Source organism: Zootoca vivipara, chromosome 8 (assembly GCF_963506605.1).
Source record: "Zootoca vivipara chromosome 8, rZooViv1.1, whole genome shotgun sequence".
NCBI classification, from domain to species: domain Eukaryota; kingdom Metazoa; phylum Chordata; class Lepidosauria; order Squamata; family Lacertidae; genus Zootoca; species Zootoca vivipara.
In genome coordinates, this window is record NC_083283.1 from 28,598,965 (window position 1) to 28,619,820 (window position 20,856).

The window sequence follows — 20,856 nt, forward strand, 5'->3', positions numbered from 1 at the left end:
GGTAAACAGCATTTCCGTGTACTGCTCTGGTTCGCCAGAAGTGGCTTTGTCATGCTGGCCACATGACCTGGAAGCTGTACGCCGGCTCCCTCGGCCAATAAAGCGAGATGAGCACTGCAACCCCAGAGTTGGTCACGACTGGACCTAATGGTCAGGGGTCCCTTTACCTTTAGGACTGTATATTTTGACTCTACCTAAAGAAAAGCAACACCTGATCCACTATGATGCAATTCCTAGTTAATAAGACTTCAGCCTCAGCTTGCTTTGTTTGCACCTATCAGGAGAAACAACATTACCAAGCAACTTTTAGCTAGTTTTGGTGTTGTTGGTTTTTTTTAAAAAAAAAAACATTTAAAGAAATCGGAGACAGAGAGAGAAGATGCCAGAATGTGCCATGACTCTATATATAAACTACAGAAAAATAATTTGTACCAATAGCATTTTAACTTGCAATAATTTTAAAAATCATTTTATCAAAGGATTTCAACAGCTCATGCTTTCTACATCCAAAATCTATATAAATATACTTGTCATAGATGCTGGTCAGGATGCTGGTCAGCTGTACACATAAAAGCTTTTTAGGCTCTCCTGAATGCAGGCCCCCCCCCTACATACATGCACATACACACAAATACATAGAGCCAAATGATCATTTACAGCAGAGGGAGCAGGTTTTCAGCCTACAGAATCTGCTTGTGTTTGAACCTGGACATCCACCACCTAGAGCCAGGTACTAAAAATATACATCTTTACAATAATTTACAGTGGCTCTGAGATGCTGCTGAGCACAGAGATTTGTTTTGCGTACTGTACCAGAATAAACCTTGGCTCACAATTTTTATCCAAGCTGCTTTCACTTAAGCAGTCAAATTTTCTATTATTGAACAACTTAAAACCAGAAATCTTTGCCAAATCTGTTTCAAATCACCCAGAGATCTACCTACCTCCTGATCCATGCAAGAATTATTACTTGATGTTGGGTATGAGTGTCACATTTTCCAGGGTATTACATGATTAAGCATCAGTCATCAGGGTGAAGAAAATATGTGTAACTCATCCCCAATAACGATGAACAAAAGCATAAGAGTATTAAGCCAGATCAATACCGCATCCATTAAAAATAATTTGTGTTACCATTGGCCAAGCTGGGTAGGACTGAGTGGCGCCCTCCCATCAGATGTCAAAGAAATAAACAACTATCTGACTTTTAGAAGACATCTGAAGGCAGCCCTGTTTAGGGAAGCTTTTAATATTTGATTACCGTAATTGTTGTATTTTAATATTTTGCTGGAAGTTGTCCAGAGTGGCTGGGGGTATAAATATTAATAATAATAATAATAATAATAATAATAATAATAATAATAATAATAATTACAATATTTGAAGGGGCTTTACAGTAAGATAGGAAAAACAATTGCCAAGTCAAATACAAATACTTTCAGACAATATATTTATTTGCACCTTCATTATCCAATCATCTGAAACCCAGTTCTGTGTCCCCCAGGTAAAAAAAAATGACCCCATTTGAAATTTGGTACTTCATGTTATATAAATTATTCCAATGTAAAGTGTTTCATTCAGGCAAAAAGGAAAAAAGAAACTGAATAAGTATAAGAAGGACATTTCAAAAGCCACAACCTTAAAAATCTATTAAGATTCTCCATTTGATAATAGGCATGGCAATATGAAAGGTTCAGTGTTAAAAGAAAGCTAAGTGGGAAGAGGGGAACAGAAGATTCTCGGCCATTCTCTGTCCACTATTTTCCAGCATGAAGTCAGCCCTTTGATTTAGTCGACTGCAACCTCCATGTTAAAATGGTTTGATAAAATCAGTTTTTAAGTCGGCTGGTCACAAAACCAAACACCCATTATAAACTGGTTTCTCAGCGCCCCCCCCCCCCCACACCCCAACAAACATGCTCCACTCAACTACCTTTGTTGGCTAACATTAACTCCATTTTAGCAGTCTAAAACACATGAAAACTCTGTGGAATTTAGCCACTTATAGCAAGCCAAATTGTATCCAGCATTTTAGACTGCCTATGTTATGTGCCTTTACAAGACCCAAGTTGTCTTTCTAATATACGCTTGACAAAGATAGTGTGCTAGTCGTTAAGGTGCCACATCAGTCTTTGACTCTTCCATATAGGACCTTGAGTGAACAAGTAGCTACATGGAAGGAAACTCCCATAGAAAGCAAAGAAATCCAACAGCACAAAACTCTGGCAGGAGTTAGACAAATATTTTCACAACACCCTGTAGGGGTAGATGAATCTGCCAGTTTTGGTGTCTCCCAGTTGTTGGTTTGTCAGATTTTAAAATCGGTTCACCATATTTCCAAATCGGTTTGTGAGGTTCTTCTGTTATACATATTTATGAAGGCAACTTCTCCTAATGTAACACATTTTAGTGCAAACTCTCTTAACAGACACATTTTTTTACACGTTTTAGTTGGTAAACTGCATGGCAAAATCCAGAAAAGTGCAAATATTGAAGGATAAGTGCATTCAGCTTGTGTGTTGTTTGGGGAGGTGTGCATGAAAATGCAAACAAAATAAAATTTCTCCTTCATCTCTACCTAGTGGGACCAAATGGACCATGTATTCCAACAACTCCAAACTTGTTTGAAACTCTACAAAGGATGTTGCTCTATATTAGAAACATGCTTGCTCACGCCATCCTCTGCACCAAACAGGGTTTGCAGCCTGTACAAGCAAAAGTCAGTACATACAAAAGACAAAAAGCAACAGCCTGGGAGAGCTGCATATATCAGCTCTCAGCTTTGAATGTTTCTATGGAACAGAACCAATTAATTCAGGTAATAAGCATGCATGCCTGTACCTATACACAGAGCTTTCAAAGGATAATACTGTGTAGTAGTAAAAGACTACCCCAGTCAATTTTCACCAGTAATATATATATATAAATCATATTTCTTCTGTATGAAAAAAGAAATTCATATGAGGCTGCATCTGAAGAAGAAAGCACACTTCAAGTACACGGCTTAAGTAATCCTGGCTCTCTTAAAAATACACACACACACACACACACACACACACACACACACGTGTACATACACACATACATACAGACATAAAATCCCACCAGGGACTAATGCCGGACTGTATCAAACACAGCCATGCTCTGTATAAAACAAAACACTGTTCCATAAATTTATTCCATGGCGTTTCCCGTAGCCCTGCAGATTGCTGTTAAGAAGCCCATGCTGCAAGCTGCTGCATATCATCTTCATCCTCCACTCTCTTCCTTGAAGATGCTGTAACAAAGAGATGTGCAAGAACTGTTAGAATAAAAACAAGGTACAAACATGATGACTCAATGGGAAGTCATGGCCATGGCCATCATGCACCTGATTCAAATTCTAATTATATCACTTGAAATACAAGACTCATCATCATCATCATGGAGGATGTCAATAGAAGGTACACACTAGAACTGCTCACAGAGTGCCAGGTAAGACCCAGGTCTTCGGTCTTGAACCACAGTGCCAAAAAAACCTAGATGGCTGAAGCTGTGGTCGGCTTAGTGTATTCTGTGTCAATTCTTCCCGCTCATCCAGTCAGAAATCTTGACAGTTTCAGGATATATATACCAAAATTTATTTCACCTGAATCATTCTATATCATATATCATTAACAGACAGCTTAACATAAGGGGGGGGAAGTTTACCAGGATGGGAAGGCAGTGGCGTAGCTGGTACGCTTGGTAGTCGAACATTTGCCATTTTATTATTGAGTTCTTCTTGCTCCAGTTCTTCCAGTTCTGCCAACAGCTCATCCTGAAAGTTTTTTTAAAAAAATAAAATGGCAGGTTATGTTTTGAGAAACAGGGTCCACTATCTCAAGAGACAAATAATGGCAGCCATGTAAACAGCCACTTGCCTAGTTGCCAGTAGCAAGTAAGTATCTGGACCAGGCAAGCAGGCAGGGAAGCTTTCTTAAACTGGAAAATGGGTTGTTGTCATGTCATGATTGACATAGGTCGGGGGGGGGAACTCTGAGACAGGGGCCAAATCTGGTCTGTCAGTCATCATTATTTGGCTCACAGGGCCACTGTCTCCACATCTCGCCCACCTGCTGCACACCTGATGTCATAGCAGGAGTGGGGCAGGGGGAGAGGCAACTGGATTGGCTGCTCATGCAACTGATCCAAGCAGGAAGTATGATTTATGGCACCACATGTCAGCTGATATACAGTGGTACCTTGGTTCTCAAACGTAATGCATTGTGGAAGTCCGTTCAATTTCCGAAATGTTCAAAAAACCAAGGCGCAGCTTCCGATTGGTGCAGGCACCCCGGAAACAATAGCCTACAACCACATCAGACATTCGGCTTCCGAAAAACATTTGAAAACCGGAACACTCACTTCCGGGTTTTCGGCGTTCGGGAGCTGAAATGTTCAAGTACCAAGGCATTCAAGAACCAAGATTCCACTGTATGTGGGAAATGGACTAGTATTATTTTTGATTGTAGACTTATCTTCAGAACTCTACAATTACAAATTAATGCACCACACCCACATGTACATACAGAGCCTTTTTTTGTAGTAGAGGCTTTGCTTAAGTTAAGATTCCTGCATTGCAGGGGACTGGACTAGATGATTCTCAGGGTCCCTTTCCAACACTACAATTCTATGATTCAAGGACCATTAAACTTCACTGGGTGTATGTATTAACATGTCTTGCATATAGTTCTGAAAATTTTCTTCAGGGCAGTACTGAGTCCAATTTCCCACCATTTAAACAGTTATCTCCTCAGTCAACTGAGAACTGAAGTGCACTTAAAGACAGGTGTTAAGTGCTTGGCAACCAGCCTGACAAGATTTTATCGAGCATAAAATTAAGCAGTGATATTTAGTCTGCATCTAGTTTATGTCCTTAATTTCATTACCAACCTCATCAAAGTCATCACCAACTTTTCTGGTAAGAGCTTCTGTGATTTCCTGAGCGATATCTTGCTGTTCAGTGATATCTTGCATCATGTCGTCAATTTTGTCCAAGTCCCTGAAGAGACAAACTTTGGTTTAATGAACCTGTATACCACGCGTGAACATTTTATAAAGTTACCAGGGTGAGACAGAAAACAGAAAAAAACCACAGAAGTATCATGAAGCACCAAAGAACAGCAGAATAAAGAGCACCAATGAAAACAAGCAGAAAATTACAGAATTATAGAACTGTGGAGTTGAAAGGGGCTCATCAGAGTTCCATTCACTATGGAGGAAGGGGCAAGATTATTTTTGCCTTTACTCTTTTCCCCTGCAGAGCCTGTTTCCCTCACCACCTCCGCACAAAAAAAACCTCTTATGAGCTGCTGGAGGACCATCCTGTTCAGCATCAAAGACGGCACAGGATCTCAGTCCCTTTAATTAGCAAAAGGGACACTGTGCACCCAGCCTTCCAACTTAGGTGTAAGGCAAGCTTCCCTGGTGAGAAAATGCCATAAGGGCTGCCACAACACCAGACCCTCACCCTAGTCACCATGACCAATTTCAGAACACAGGCAGGTTGATGCGAGGGAGGAGGTTCCTTCTAGAACCCACATCCCAAGCCATGTAGGACTAAGCACCAGCACTCTGAAGTGTGCTCTGAAACACAATGGTAGCTACTGGAGCTTTTTAAGCACAACAGAGATGTGTTTTCAATGACCAGTTAGTATCCTAGCCAGTGTAGCTGGGCAGTTTCCAAAGGCAGCCCCACATACATTACACTGTAGTAGTCTAATACCACCAGAACATGAACTTGCTCACTTGTTCTGTTTTAAAGTCATCCCTCCCTCCAAACCAAGAAATTGGCCATAACCTAAAATGGAAAGGAAGGACACCCTTGTAGCTCACCAGTTCAGCACATGCTTTGCACACTGGAATCTCAGCGCAGCTTATATGTAGGATGTAGGTAAAGGTAACGGGACCCCTGACCGTTAGGTCCAGTTGCGGACAACTCTGGAGTTGCGGTGCTCGCCTCGCTTTACTGGCCGAGGGAGCCGGCGTACAGCTTCCAGGTCATGTGGCCAGTATTACTAAGCCGCTTCTGGCAAACCAGAGCAGCGCACAGAAACGTTGTTTACCTTCCCGTCAGAACGGTACCTATTTATCTACTTGCACTTTGACGTGCTTTCGAACTGCTAGGTTAGCAGGAGCTGGGACCGAGCAACAGGAGCTCACCCTGTCGCGGGGATTCGAACCGCCGACCTGATCGACAAGCCTTAGGCTCTGTGGTTTAACCCACAGCGCCACCCGTGTCCTCTGCCTAAATAGCACAGACTACAGGGGGCAGCTAATCATGTTAAGCTGGACTGCCACAGGGCCTGCAAAAATACCACAGGAGTCAAAAATACTGCACTCTACCCCTGATGTCTACCCATAAAACCTTGCCATGCCTTCTGAGGATCTAACGAAAACAACAGCACAAGCAAAAATAAACCCAACGGTAACCTTAATGATGGATATTTCCAATGGTCAGTTGACAGTGTGTTTTCCACTTACATGTTTTCATGCACCTTTTTCATCGCTTGTGCTGCATAGCCCATGTTCTTGAACACTTCCGTGTTAGTGTAGGAATTTTCGAGGGCTTCGCGCTGGAATTCAATGGTGGAAAGGGTCCCATCAATTTGGGTCAACTGTTTCTCGTATCTCTTTTTCCTCTTCAGTGCCTGCAGTGCAGCTGTGGCGTAACAAGGAGAGGTTAGCGGGAGAGCTTTTTGTGATGCAGCTGTGGGAAAGCTGTGGTCCTCCAGATGCAGCTGGACTGCAACTCCCAGCACAGCCCTGACCACTAGCTGGGACTGATGGGAGCTGGAGTGCAGCAATGTGTGAAAGGCCACAGGTTCTCCACCCCTGTCCTAATGCAGTGCAAATGGAGCTGCTTCACACCAAATAAGGCAGAGTAGCAGATAAAAATAAAGAAAGGAAGAGGGCTTAGGAATCCATCAGGCCACACACACACACACACACACACACACACACACACACACACACACACACACACAAAAACCCAGGGTCCCTCCATAGCTTTCAAGAGGCAACACTATACAGTATGAGGAAAATGAGGCAACAACATTCTAAGAGATAAAATATTGTCAAGATACAAGCAAGATGTTGATATTTCGGAGATAAGATACAAAACACACACACTTGGGATACTTTCTCCTCTACTGCAGAGGCACATTCCAGAGAAACTATAACTAACTCCACATTACCAGGAGGGCTTTCTGGCATTCACATCTCGAAATCTGTCTCAATAGAAATTTGTTACAAAGCAAAGGAGGAGGAGGAGGAGGAGGAGGGTAGAAATAAATGGTGGGAGAAGTGGGAAAATCCCCTTGAATGAATGGAAGACTTGTGAATTTTGTTTTCTGCTTTGTGAATGTTTCTGCCCCAAAGCTTTACTTAGATCAGGTATTAGGGTCTCTACACAAGGGCACAATTTAAGGATTCCCGAGATCATGCGGTTCCTTCCACTGTATTTCTTGGACAAGGTCCCCTGCCTTAAATGGCCCATCCTTTTATGAAGGATGCAATAGTCACATCAAAACACAAGCAGAGTGGTAGGAATTGGTTCATCAGCTTTGGCAAAGCTAGGTATCAGCAGCCCTATTAAGTCATTGTATGAACACTATGCTTTAACCAGAATCTGCCACAGATGTTGCAAATTCTGTATTTCTAGCATTGCTTCCAGAATGGAACTTGGCAGGACAAATCCATGGAACTATGATCAAAATAATTCCAGGGAATAAAACTAATTAGAAATTCTTTAAAATTTGTCCCAGGCCTGCTGCCCCCAATTTGTTATTTGCAAAATTACACATTTGGAAAATCAGCAGGAAGACTGAAAGAGGCTGCAGCCTAAAAAAAACCCATGGTGGTGGAGGGGGAGCAAATATTTCAGACAGTGCCTTTTTCCTTAAAAAAAATGTTTAGGGGTACTCTCATTTTGACTCAAGAAAGTCACCATTTTATAGTTCAATTTGGGAAAAATAAATACAGTAAACGGACAAAAGTACAAAGATTCACAAAATGTTTAGGGGTATATGTACCCCCAGAAAAACACCCTGAGTCTCCACTGATCTGTTCTCCGAAACAAAGTGAAACTCTGAGCAGTATTGTACCTTGAACTTCTTGCCACTCAGGAAACTGGGAGTGTCTCACAGAATAATACAGCTCTCCTGTTGTATTTGTGAAGGAGGCTGATGAGGAAAAAGATCTGCCTTAATTCATTTCCTTAATGGGATCTAATGACAATAAAATGCTTAGAGATTTCACTGGAACGTGAAGTCAGTGGTGGGGGAGAAAAATAACTGCTGCATTCAACCCAAACGAAGTTGTTGAGCAGCAGGTGTGCATAAACAGAACAGGGATTTGTTTGGTTCATTGTGGCCAAAATAAGAGGATTCCATGTTTCAAGAACTACCCAGTTATACCAGTCCAACAACTGCAGCATGGAATGAGTTCATGCCAGGAACCTCCATAAGAATCTGAACAGCTAGTGCCTTTATAATACGAATTTCTAGGAAGACAGAATCCATTCCCTTTAGCTTTAGCATATGTACAGTCATTTTTACAAATGGGTAGATTTATCCAAATAAAAACATATAGATATATGTATTTGGAACATATGAACCTCCTTAAGCCAGTGGGGAACCTGTGGCACTCCAGATGTTGCTAGACTACAACTCTCATCATCCTTGACCAACAGCCATGCTGGCTGAGCCTGATAGCAGTTGGAGTCCAACAAGGACTGGACAGCTATAGGTTCCTCATTCTTGCCTCCACAGGTGTTTTAAAAACTCATGAAATTCGAAATCCAAAACATCCTAAAACAGAGGACACGCCCTTCAGCCTGACCCTGAATTATATACAGATAAATATATGAAACCATTATGCTGTTATACCAAAAAAGAAATCTTCTCAGCCTTCTAAAGACTGTATGGCCCCATCCAGTCAGAAATCTAGACAGTTTCAGAATATATATGCAATATATAATGTAATCCCCCAAAATAATAATAAAAAATACATTATAGTGCATTTATAACTGGTTGTTGGAATGCCCCAGGTGAATTAAAGGAAAATAAAAAGTAGACATAGGACTGCCAATTGCAGAGGTGTGAAAGACATCCTGGAAAATCAGCGTCCAAGCCTCTGTCTGTCTGCTTCACAACAGTGGATAAGACAGGCCAGGGCCGTCTCAAGCCGGTCGGGCGCCCTGGCGCCATGGCGCGGAGATCGCTCCGACGCCCCCACCCTGGTGGGTGGGCGCAGCGCGCAGCACGGCTTCCACACGGCTTTGCCGCATAGCGCCCTCCTGCCGGCCCGCCGCCCTGGTGCCCCACGCCACCGAGACTACCCCTAGAGCCGGGCCTGAGACAGGCTCAAGAATCTGGCTTTGCTTATCAGTACAACCATTTATTTATTAATTGGTAAATGCACATTTGATGTTTACTGTACAGTCAATATAACCTAACCTGATTGTTTCACAATATTGGAGAGTAACTTACTTCACAGACAATATATTTTGAAAGACCGGAAAAAGAAGGTTCCCATTCCAAAGATTTCAGAAACAGAAGAAAGCCAGAGAAGAAACAGAGAGTAATCTGAGGAAAGAAACATAACATCACAGGTCGCAAGACTACCGTATATAGATTTATCTTTAGTTATTTATTTTTTACTTTAAGAGTGCTGTGATTTTAAAGAGTGACAATTTCAAAATTGCAGTAGTAAGAGAAATATCAAGGGTAGAGTTTGATATTGGATACTTCTCTAATTACAGAAGTATTCATTTGGTACAACAGTTGTATTCAAAAAATAAAAGGAAAACTTCCTTTAGTGAACGAAAATACAGTGGTACCTCGGTTTATGAACACAATTGGTTCCAGAAGTCTGTTCACAAACTGAAGCGTTCATAAACTGAAGCGAACTTTCCCATTGAAAGTAATGGAAAGTGGATTAATCTGTTCCAGACGGTCCACGGAGTAGTTAAACTGAAGAGTTCATAAACTGAAGTGAACTTTCCCATTGAAAGTAATGGAAAGTGAATTAATCCGTTCCAGATGGGTCCGCAGGGTTCGCAAACTGAAAATTCGTAAACCGAGGTGTTCATAAACCAAGGTTCCACTGTACAGCAAGCGTACAGTCTAGTAAGGCAGAGGCTACAGCTGCAGACACAAAACTGTACCCTTCAAACTAAAATGTAGAAGCAAATGGAAATGCAATGAATTCTCCACCAATCATTAAACCACAATTATTTCCACAAAACTCAATAATCATGGCGTAACAACAGGCAGGATTCCAGAGAGTTCTGTTCCCCAGCAGCTATTTGTCAATTTTTTACTAGCTACAGCACACACACACACACCAGACGTTCCCCAATCTACTGGAGCAAGAATGAGGGGGTTTATTGGTGAGGGGGGAGGGTAAGGAACAAATGCAACTATGGAAAGAAAGTTCTTTCACATGAATAGGGCTCTACTCATGATTTGTTAGGATTTACTTTAATACATTTACAGTGGTACCTCTGGTTACAAACTTAATTTGTTCTGGAGGTCCGTTCTTAACCTGAAACCGTTCTTAACCTGAGGTACCACTTTAGCTAATGGGGCCTCCCGCTGCCACCACACCGCCACCCTACGATTTCTGTTCTCATCCTGAGGTAAAGTTCTTAACCCGAGGTACTTCTTCCAGGTTAGCGGAGTCTGTAACCCAATGTGTTTCTAACCTGAGGTGTTTAAATTTCTATTAACACCCTTTTCATCTGACAATCACAGGGCCATTTACAACAAAAAAACACAGTAAAAATATAGGGTTTTTTTATAGGTCTCGAGTGGGGGGGGGCGCTTTTCCGTACCTCTGAGGGGGGAAGAGGAGGTTGAGCGGCCGCTTCTCACCCCGCTGCCCCTCGCGGACTTTTCGGGGGGACAGGGACATGGAGGGGAGCGGGAAAGCGGAGCAGCGCCTTAAGAGGGAAAGGGGCAGCGGATAACTACTCCCAGCCGTCGCCGGGCAGATGGATGGAGGCACTGGCAAGCCGGCGAGGAGTGACCCGGTGAGGAACCGGTGAGTCATATGTGTGTGTGTGTGTGTGTGTGTGTGTGTGTGTGTGTCTTTATGTTGCCACAGGGAGGGTCCCTTTCGTGACTCTATGGGTGTTTAAAAAATATATATACTGTATATATATTGAGGGAGTGGCTGGGCTTAGCAATCGAATAGCACCCAAAAAATATATATTAAAAAGAGGGTTTCAGTAGGCTTCGGTTTCCCTCTTGCTTTGGTGAGGGGAGGGGGCGCCGCACACACCCGCGTCAGGAGCCAGCACTTACCTCTCACGGCGCAGGGAAAGACTGGAAGAGCGTCGCAGCAACGCACACGCACAGAGCAGCCATAAAGGGAGGCAGGGAGGCGTGTGGGTGGAGAAAAAAAGGGAGGGGCGAGAGAGAGCGGGAATGGGAGGGGGGAATCGCGCACCGTACTTTCCAAATTTAAAGGAGCTGTTATTACAAATGTTTCACAACATATGTTCTAGCACCCGTTAATTTAACGGGTTTCATGATACTAGTAAAGATAATATGTTTTTAAGCAGGCATGTCAAACCTGCGGCCCTCCAGATGTTTTGGACTACAATTCCCATCTTCCCCAACCACTGGTCCTGCTAGCTAGGGATCACTGGTACTGCTAGCTAGGGATCTGGAGGGCCACAAGTTTGACATGCAAATCTCACAGAGCTTCCTTTACCACGGTTCCAATAAACTCAATATTTACACTTAAAAGAAGTAGATCCGCTCCACTGCATACCATTTGACAAATATTTATCCTTAGGGCTCTTAACTCATGTGTCAGGACTAGGAGGTGCCGACTTTGTACACCTCATGTGGACTGCTGCTGCTGGATCAGTTCTGGGGTTGATTAATGGCTTAAAGACATTCATACTAAAGGAGAACTGATTATGACTCCGAGTTGTGGCTTAAGGACACCTCCAAGGAACTAAGCCCTAGTTTCTCTTGGCATGAGATTAGAAATTCAGACAAAGTTTCCCAGCTGAAGATATTACACAGGATAACCTACAGGATAAACTTTCCCCTAATACACACATTTACATACCCATTACTTGTCTGGAGAAACTGCACTGCTAAATTCAGGAAAGTGTGAATTTTGAAGGATGGTTGCATTTGGTTTTGCACATTGTTTCAGAAAGTGTGGATTAGACAGGTTCACTCTTAAATGAATTTCTGGTCCAGAGCAAGACAGGCAATGGGCAAGGGGGTAGAGACTGCAGCAGAACTATGGTGCTGGAGGAATGGATTCAAACTCTTTTCTTCATATCATTTTCCCAGCTAAAATCTCACCCTTCCAAAGAAATAACAAAAAATCCAGATACCCATTCAATACTTCGGTGTTTTGCCTGACGAAAGAAATGAAGCAGCATTTTAACCAGGAAACCAATCAAGAAGAAAGGCTTAATGCCCCTTTCCCAGGACCATCATGGTCTCACTCTTAAGTCCCCCCCCCCAGTGGGCTGCTAATTGGACTTTTACAGACTACAGCAAATCCTGATGATGGATCTCCTGCTTCAAATCTAATGTGGTTCTTATGCATCAATGCATCAAATCTTGGGGAGAACCAATTGTGCATTTTATAATAAGAAATGAGTAAGCTATGGCCTCTTTTTATATTTTGTAGTTTGCAAATTAAGCTTACGAAGCGACTTCCTAGAAGACTGGAGCAAAGCGGTATTTGGGATATTTATGGGTGCACGTCAGGCTCGCTATGGTGTTCTTAATAACATGTTGCTAGGCTTGTTCTACGGTAACATGAAACATTTGCATCATTGCCTGACTCTTGCATTGCCCAACCTCAAGTAACAACAGTCAAGACGGCTAAGTCAAACACATGGAATGTGGATCACCATCATGAGACATGCAAAACACCACCAGCAGTACATACATTTTAATTATCTATTACCAGCCCCCCTAGGCTTGTTCTTTTAATCCCATACTTCCTTAGACTTTGCCAACAACTTGCTATGCATCTTCCAGACAAGAGTGTTGCTACATTTTCTGAGCAAATATCAACTACCGTAATAATATTTGGTGCAAGGAAAAATTTATTGTTGGAAAATATGCCCATTGCTTTGTGCAAATGTGATTATTTTCTAATAACCTAAAGGACTTCAAATATCTGTCACATGGAAGATGGAGCAAGCTTGTTTTCTCCTGCTCTGGAGGCTAGGACACAAACCAATAGATTCAAGTAACAAGAAAGGAGATTCCGGCTTAAACAACAGACCTTTCTGACAGTAAGAGCTGTTCGGCAGTGGAATGGACTCCCATGAGAGGTGGTAGACCAGGCATCCCCAACCTTTGGCCCTCCAGATGTTTTGGCCTACAACTCCCATGATCCCTAGCTAACAGGACCAGTGGTCAGGGAAGATGGGAATTGTAGTCCAAAACATCTGGAGGGCCGAAGTTTGGGGGTGCCTGCGGTAGACTCTCCTTCCTTGCCTTGGAGGTTGTTAAGCAGAGATTGGATAGCCATATGTCATGGATGCTTTAGTTGAGATTCCTGCATCACACGAGGTTGGACTAGTTGATCCTCAGGATCCCATGCAACTCTACAATTCCATGATTCTATGATCTGGATGTTATAGACATCTACCATATATAAGTTGATATAATTAGTGACAACAATCCTCCTAAGCCTGTGCTTAGGATTTATTTTTCTGGATTACTTTATTTATTTAGTAAATAGCCTCAAGAGGCTATCCAAGTTTGGGCTTTATGGCCTCAAGAGGCTATTCAAGTGGCTTACAAAAGACTTACACAATGCAATTATATTCAAAGGGTGATGGCCACTTGTGGTGTCTTGCTTGTGCAATTGATTTCTGCTTGTACAGAAATCCCCTTGAGCACTTGAGGAGCCTCTGCAGCAGGTTGAGGACAAGCAGGGACTGCAAGGGGAGGGAGGGAGGGATGGGAATGAGAAGAGTAGGGTTATTGGTTTGTGGGAGTTGTTGTTGTTTTGTTGTTGTTTTTATGTATTTTGTGTTTATATCTTATATTTTTATGTTGTGAACCACCCTGAGATCTGTAGATGAAGAGCAGTATACAAATAAACAAACAAATTAATGGGAACCACAATGTCCCCATGACTGCCACAACCCCTGAATCCAACATCAATCACAACACAGAGCTGGAGGCTGCAGAGGCATCAGCTAAGCAGCCAGATCACATTCAGAGCTCTGAGCTAAGCTGCTGGAGATCCAGGGAACTCTTCAATTGAGGGTGGCAGATAGAAACCCCCAGAAGAACTAGCAGGACCAAATCCCAGACCCTCATAGGTGCCTTCCCGGAGGAACCAGATGCCTCCCATTACACCAGTCCAGCGACTAGCCCCGTGAAGAGCTTGTCTGAGGTCCAGGGCCAGAGTCTTGTTCTTGGCATAACAGCATATGTCCGGCAGGCCCCTGGCTGGGCCCCCCAAACAGCTTAGCCCTCCAAGGCATGGGGCAAGTGTACCCAGCTGCTCCACCACTCTGCACAGTCTTCCCAGAGACACAAGGAGGACTTCAGTAGGGAGGCTAGGGAATGGAAGAGGAATGCCCGTCTCCAGGCCCAGGCCCTTTAAGCCCCTGAAGTTCTCCATGAGACTGTGGAGCCTAGAGGAAGCAGTTTGTTTTCTCAGGGTTATTTATGGTTCTGCAACTTTTGAGAATAGAGAGGGAGAGGGGGTGTGTGTGGAACCTAGCCTACTGTACAAAGGTAAAATTCACACTCGCTGCTCTGCCCCACTTTTGCCTCTGGCCCTGCCCTCTGTTGACATTTGGCTCCCATAAAGGTTTCTCAGAAGGAAATGTGGCCCTAGGTTTCCCACCCCAGCCCTATAGCTAACTTTTTAACTCAAAGGTATTTTGATCTGCAATGTGTTCTTAAGCAGTTTCTCATCACAAAATTATCATCCCCATGTTCCTCTATTACACATGGAAGCATATTGCAGTTGTGGAAGCATCACACAAAGCCTAATGGGCCAAGGTTTGATAGATGGTGTGGAAAGCTGTAGAAAAACCAGTGTTTATATATTATTGAGTTCTGGGAGACGACTATGTCTCCATAACTTTAAAGGCTGTTCCAACAACAAAACTGCAGGTGCCAACGTTGCCTTTGTTCCCTGGCTCCCTTTCTGTAAGAACAACAAAAGTTTTCTTATCTACAGCTCACACATCATTTCCTTGACCCACTTCCTAGCTAAAAGCCTTTGTGAAAGCTTTGCGTTTTTATATTCCTGTTTCACAAAACAACGGTACAATCAAACATTGCTTTGATATCAGTCTAAATTAAAGCACTCTTGGTCAAAATAAGGCAGCGTATTGGGTAGTTGTTATCGTTACTTTTCTTTTACATAATCAATAATAAATCTTAGGTTTTCAGTGTTGCTTATATGCTGCCTGAATCCATTCAACTGCCCTTTCCTTTCCTTTGCAATTATACTATGATCTACCAAACATGCCCACAACATGGTCTTCAAACAATTGTATTGTCACCAGACTATTGCACCACCAAAAGCTGCTCTCCTTTCATTGATGCTGCAGTACTATAGCCATTTACCCATTGCACTCATAGTTTTGAGTAGAAGTGTATAGGATTGCATTGTAAGACTGTGGTCAAAAAAGATATTTGAGAATCAAGGCTTTCTGATAGAATTCACCAGCCACAAACATTTACAGGCTAACAGTTTCACCCAGGTAACCATAACCAATGGAAGCACATAGCTTTTGTGGTTAGCTTGGAGGATCAGCCTATCTGTGTAAGAGATTGCATTCGCTGATGTGGGTTGCAGCTTTGCAACTGCCCTTCATCCTCATCCTCACCCTCCATCCTGCCACGGTTGACCTCTAACTCCACGTTGGGCAAAAGATTCCTGCATTGAAAGGGGTTTCACTAGACAATCCTCGTGGTCCATTCCAACTCTACAGTTCTATGATTCTATGACAACAAATGTTTGGAAGATCCTAAAGGAAATCATAGAAATCATATGATTGCCACATGCCAGTTTCTGATGTAGCAATACTTATTCAGAAGTAAAACCCCACAGAGTTCAATGAGGTTAATTCCAAAGAAACTACAGTATGTAGTGGCCTGCCAAAGTTCCCTTTATACTGAAGGTTGAAAGGGGAGCACTGTCACAAACCAGAAAGCCATTCTTCTAAAGTACTGTTATATAAATCTCGAACACACCTACATGACTTCATCCAGCTATTTTTATTGGCTAGCTAGGGTGGGTCTACAGATGCAGGCAAAAGAAGCACTGAAATTACCACATACAGTTCTAATTCTAACTTAGATTCTAGCCAAACAATGAAAACCAACAACAAATCTAAGAATATACTTCACTTCAGCGTGGACCACACAATGATCTTCAGTTTATTTTTGTGACAGTTTATGCAGCAACTAAAAAAAACCTAGTTGTGCAATACCATACAATAACGATAGACAGTAATATGCAAAATTTCATAATCTAGGACTACTCATAGTGTTGGAATATTTTAGAAACTTAAAACAATTATATATGATAGTTACAAATGAGCTCTAGAGCCACTGCAATCTTAGCCTTCAGTTCCTTTGTATATGGTGATGTGCAATTCAAAGGCTGTTTACTCAGAAGGAAGTCCTGCTACATATAATGAAATTTACTCTCTGGCAAGTGTGTGCAGGATTACAGCCCAAATACAGTGGTACCTCGGGTTACAGGCGCTTCAGGTTATAGACGCTTCAGGTTACAGACTCCGCTAACCCAGAAATAGTACCTCAGGTTAAGAACTTTGCTTTAGGATGAGAACAGAAATCGTGCGGCGGCAGCAGCGGGAGCCCCCATTAGCTAAAGTGGTACCTCAGCTTAAGAACAGTTTCAGGTTAAGAATGTACCTCCAGAACGAATTAAGTTCTTAACCTGAGGTACCACTGTACAGGACTAACAACCCAAAATCTATATGGTCCCTTATAATACATATTGCAAGGTATCATTTTTGGATACAAAAGTATCTTTAAAACAATCTGCTTGTGCGGACCTTTGAAAACAAATTTTAATGGTTGTTAGTTTAATAAGTAAATATAAAACAAGAACAAAGATCAAAGTAACAAACTTTCTAATGGGTATAAAGTTCACATTGTGATGCAGTGTGATTAGGAAATAAGAGGTTGTATACAAAGATAGCATTATATAGACACAGTTTAGGGGGGTCATTATTGTGGAAATGGGTTCTCTTTCTAGGAAATGGGTCGAAACAAAATACAGTGGTACCTCTACTTACGAATTTAATGTGTTACGAACGCACATTCGTAAGTACAGTAGAAAAAAAATTGTAAGTCAAATCCCATAGGAATATATTGGGAGAAAAAATTCATAAGTCGAAGCAACCCTATCTAAAAATTCGTAAGTAGAAAAAATCCTATCTAAACAGCATCCAAGATGGCGGATGGAGCTCCATTCATAAGTAGAAACATTCGTAAGTCGAGTCATTTGTAAGTAGAGGTGCCACTGTAAAACAATTCCTTCCAGTCTCTAAGGTGCTACTGGAAGGAATTGCTTTTATTTTGTTTCGACTACACAAGACCAACACGGCTACCTACCTGTAACTACCTGTACCTGCAGCATAGGTAGAATTTCTAGGGAGCAAGCATGCTAGCTCGGCAACAGGAAAGGAGATCACTTTTGTATAGGAAATAATGTATGTGTACATCCTGCACTCAGTTGTCACATGGTATGATTGCAAAGAAGGATGGGAAGGACCTTGTACTGGATACAATCACAGGGAGCAACAGCCAATTATGCCTTCTGAGTCAAAACCCAATGCACTATTTAGTTACTAAGATGCATACCCCACCTTTCAAGGCAAAACAACTCTCCAAGACAGCTTACAAAAACAAAATAAAACAAAGATTTAAATTGCAACATTCCAAAAACCAAGTAATACGCAGCAGCAGCATATATCAACATAAACAGAAAAATGTAAAAGGCAGAAACAAGTGCAGAATTATTTAGCACATACTGTACTAATTTAGAGAGTTGTTTTGGACTATAACTCCCATGGGATCCAGGCAGCATGAAAATGGTCAGGAATGATGGGACGTGTAGTCCAGAACTTCAAGAGGGAACCAGGTTGGGGAAGGTTCCTTTAAAGAAATGCAGTACTGTACTGTACATTCCAGTAACCAAGCTGAAACTGCCTCTGGTGCAATACACTTTATGACACAGCCAGCTGCCTTCTTCTTGTCTCTCCACTCCACACACAATCGACAATTACATTCCTAAAGAGTGGGAAGTGAGAGAGCCGTAACCGACAAAGCGACAATGTTTGGGGCGAAAGCAGCGGGTAGTCCGACGCGAAAGCGTTTGCAGTCTGCACGTGTTCAGAGGCACCGCTTCCTGGAAGCGCCTCCCCCACAAAGTTTGACCCTCAAATCATGCCTTTAAGGCCTGAGCCGGTCCAAAGCTCACCTCGCTTGTCTCGGGTGCCATGTTTCTTGGCCAGCGCCAGCTCCTTTTGAATCCTCGCCTCCAGATACTCCTGCTTCTTGGTCAGCATCTCCTCGGTCTCCCGCAGCCGGGCTAAAGCCTCCTGCGGGCTCGGGCCCCCTTTGCCTTTCCCCTTGGAGCCTCCTCCGCCCTTGAAAAACTTGTGGATCTTGCTCATCTTCGCCCCGCCGAGGACCAGCTGCCTTTGCCAGGGATACGATCGCGTCTCCTCGACGCCCCTAACTCCCCAACCGCGGAGCTCTTCCCTAGAAAACAAGCCCAGAGACGCGCCAGGAGGGGAAGGAAGTGGCTACTGCTGCGGCAGCTCCCGAGGCCGACGGCCGAGCCACGTGACCGACACGTACCTGCAACAGGTGTTGTTGCCACCTGGGGAACGTGCGGCGCCAGCAGAGAGGCTGTTCTCAAACGGGAGCCCCAGCAGGAAGAGCCAGCCAAGCCGAGGTGTTGGGGTTCCCGTCTACGCCGATGCGACAGCCACTGCACTCTGCACATGCTCGCCAGCGCCCTCGTTCTCATCCCTTCCCTACATTCCTGGGTTGAGCAGTGATTCGTTTGGGGCTTTATCAGGTGTCAAAGAAATAAACCAGGCACGTCCAACAGGAAGATCGTGATCTACCGGTAGATCACTGGACGTCTGTGGTAGATCACTGGCTCCCCCCAAAGAAGCTCAACAACTTTGACTCCTCTTAAAAAACACTCAGCAACTTTGACCTGAACCCCTAAAAAACGGGCCTTCCTTCCCCCCAAAAGAAGCTCAACAACTTTGACCTGAACCCCCCAAAATGGGGTAGATCACTCTGTGAGTAGATCACAGTCTCTTGGGAGTTGGCCACCCCGATAAACGATCTGACGTTTACAAGACATCTGAAGGCAGCCCTGTATAGGGAAGTTTTTAATGACTGATATTTTAATGTATTTATTTTTAATCTTTTGTTGGAAGCAGCCCAGAGTGGCTGGGGAAACCCAGCCAGATGGGCGGGGTATAAATTATTATTATTATTACAGAGCCGGATTGGAAACTTGGGAAACCTTAAGGGCCTCGTGGTACCTAAATGCAAATAAGACTATTATTATTATTAGTCTGGATAGTTGGTTAGAGTGTGGTGCTGATAATGACAAGGTAGGTTCAATCCCCATATGGGACAATTGCATATTCCTGGACCCTCAGGGTTCCTCCCAACTCTATAATTCTGTGATAAGCTTTCATGGGTTGCCGTCTATCAGAATCGAGGCTGGTCAATGTTACTCACATTTTTCGGATTTTTAAGGTTTGACCCCACCCAACCCCCCAAATTGTTGTATTAGGAAGGATCTGGATTCGGGAACCCGAGGTGGAAATCCAGCATGATGGTTTAATATTGCTTTATACAGAATACCTAGTTTACACGATTCTTGCTTCGTTGAGGGGTACAAAGAATCCACCGTTATGTTTGAAAAGAACAAAATGAACGTAAATATCCGGCATTATTAAGGATACCAAGACACGGGGAGCTAAGCATTCGTGCCATGACACCTTGCTTTAGTCATAAAGCTTACAGTAGGCATGACTACCAAACAGCGTGCTTTGATTAATCCTTCGCTTTACATGTATAGATTCAAAAATCAAAGAGATCCCTAGGTGATTAATGTGTCATTTTAAATTGTAATGGCAAGGAAGATTCCTACTGATCAGCGGTGGTCATCATGAGAGCAGTTATGAACCGCACACGAGTCACCGCGTGTACCTGCAATGATTGACAGCAAAGTATGCTTGCTCAGAAGTAAATCCCTCACATCCAGTGGGGTTTAAGATGGACTGTAAATTATAGTTACTTAACTGGAAGCAACCCTCACTGAAATAATTGGGCTCCTACTCTCTAGTAAACTGATTTAATGCCTAATAATGCAACTCTAGACATACCTACTCAGAGGTAAAGCCCATTATGTTTACTCCTGGGTAAGTGAAATAGTAGTAATTTATACTGTTTAGGCGAGTGGGGAAGCTCTAGAATTTGTATGACTTTTGTATGTCTCTGGATTTTTTTAAGGTCTCTGGAAGTTTTTAAGAACTTTAAAATAAAATAAAAAGTAGAATATAAAACAATTTTTTAAAAATGCGGTTGCAAATCTACGCACGTTTACCTGGGAGTAAGTCCCATGGAAACGGGCAAGACTTAAATAGGAATAAATGGGCTGTGCGCGCGCACACACCCAACAGACATCGGCATAAGAAAGAGGGCAGACGTCACGTGACAGCGGGTAGGCGCCCCTCCTACACAGAGCCCGGCCCACCAATCTCTCAAGCTCCGCCTCTTTGATGACGCCCAATGGGCGGTCTTT

At 43.0% G+C, this 20,856-nt stretch overlaps 1 protein-coding gene across 1 annotated transcript; it reads right to left on the reverse strand.

The window, feature by feature from the left end:
• Positions 1-453: 453 nt before the first annotated feature.
• Positions 454-18,903, reverse strand: CHMP4C (charged multivesicular body protein 4C). Its single transcript, XM_035125035.2, has 5 exons — positions 18,499-18,903; positions 6,505-6,682; positions 4,915-5,023; positions 3,691-3,799; positions 454-3,277 (listed from the first exon to the last, which is right to left on the reverse strand). The coding sequence occupies exons 1-5, from the start codon at positions 18,692-18,694 to the stop codon at positions 3,213-3,215; spliced, it is 657 nt and encodes a 218-aa protein (XP_034980926.1). The 5' UTR covers positions 18,695-18,903; the 3' UTR covers positions 454-3,212.
• Positions 18,904-20,856: the final 1,953 nt, after the last annotated feature.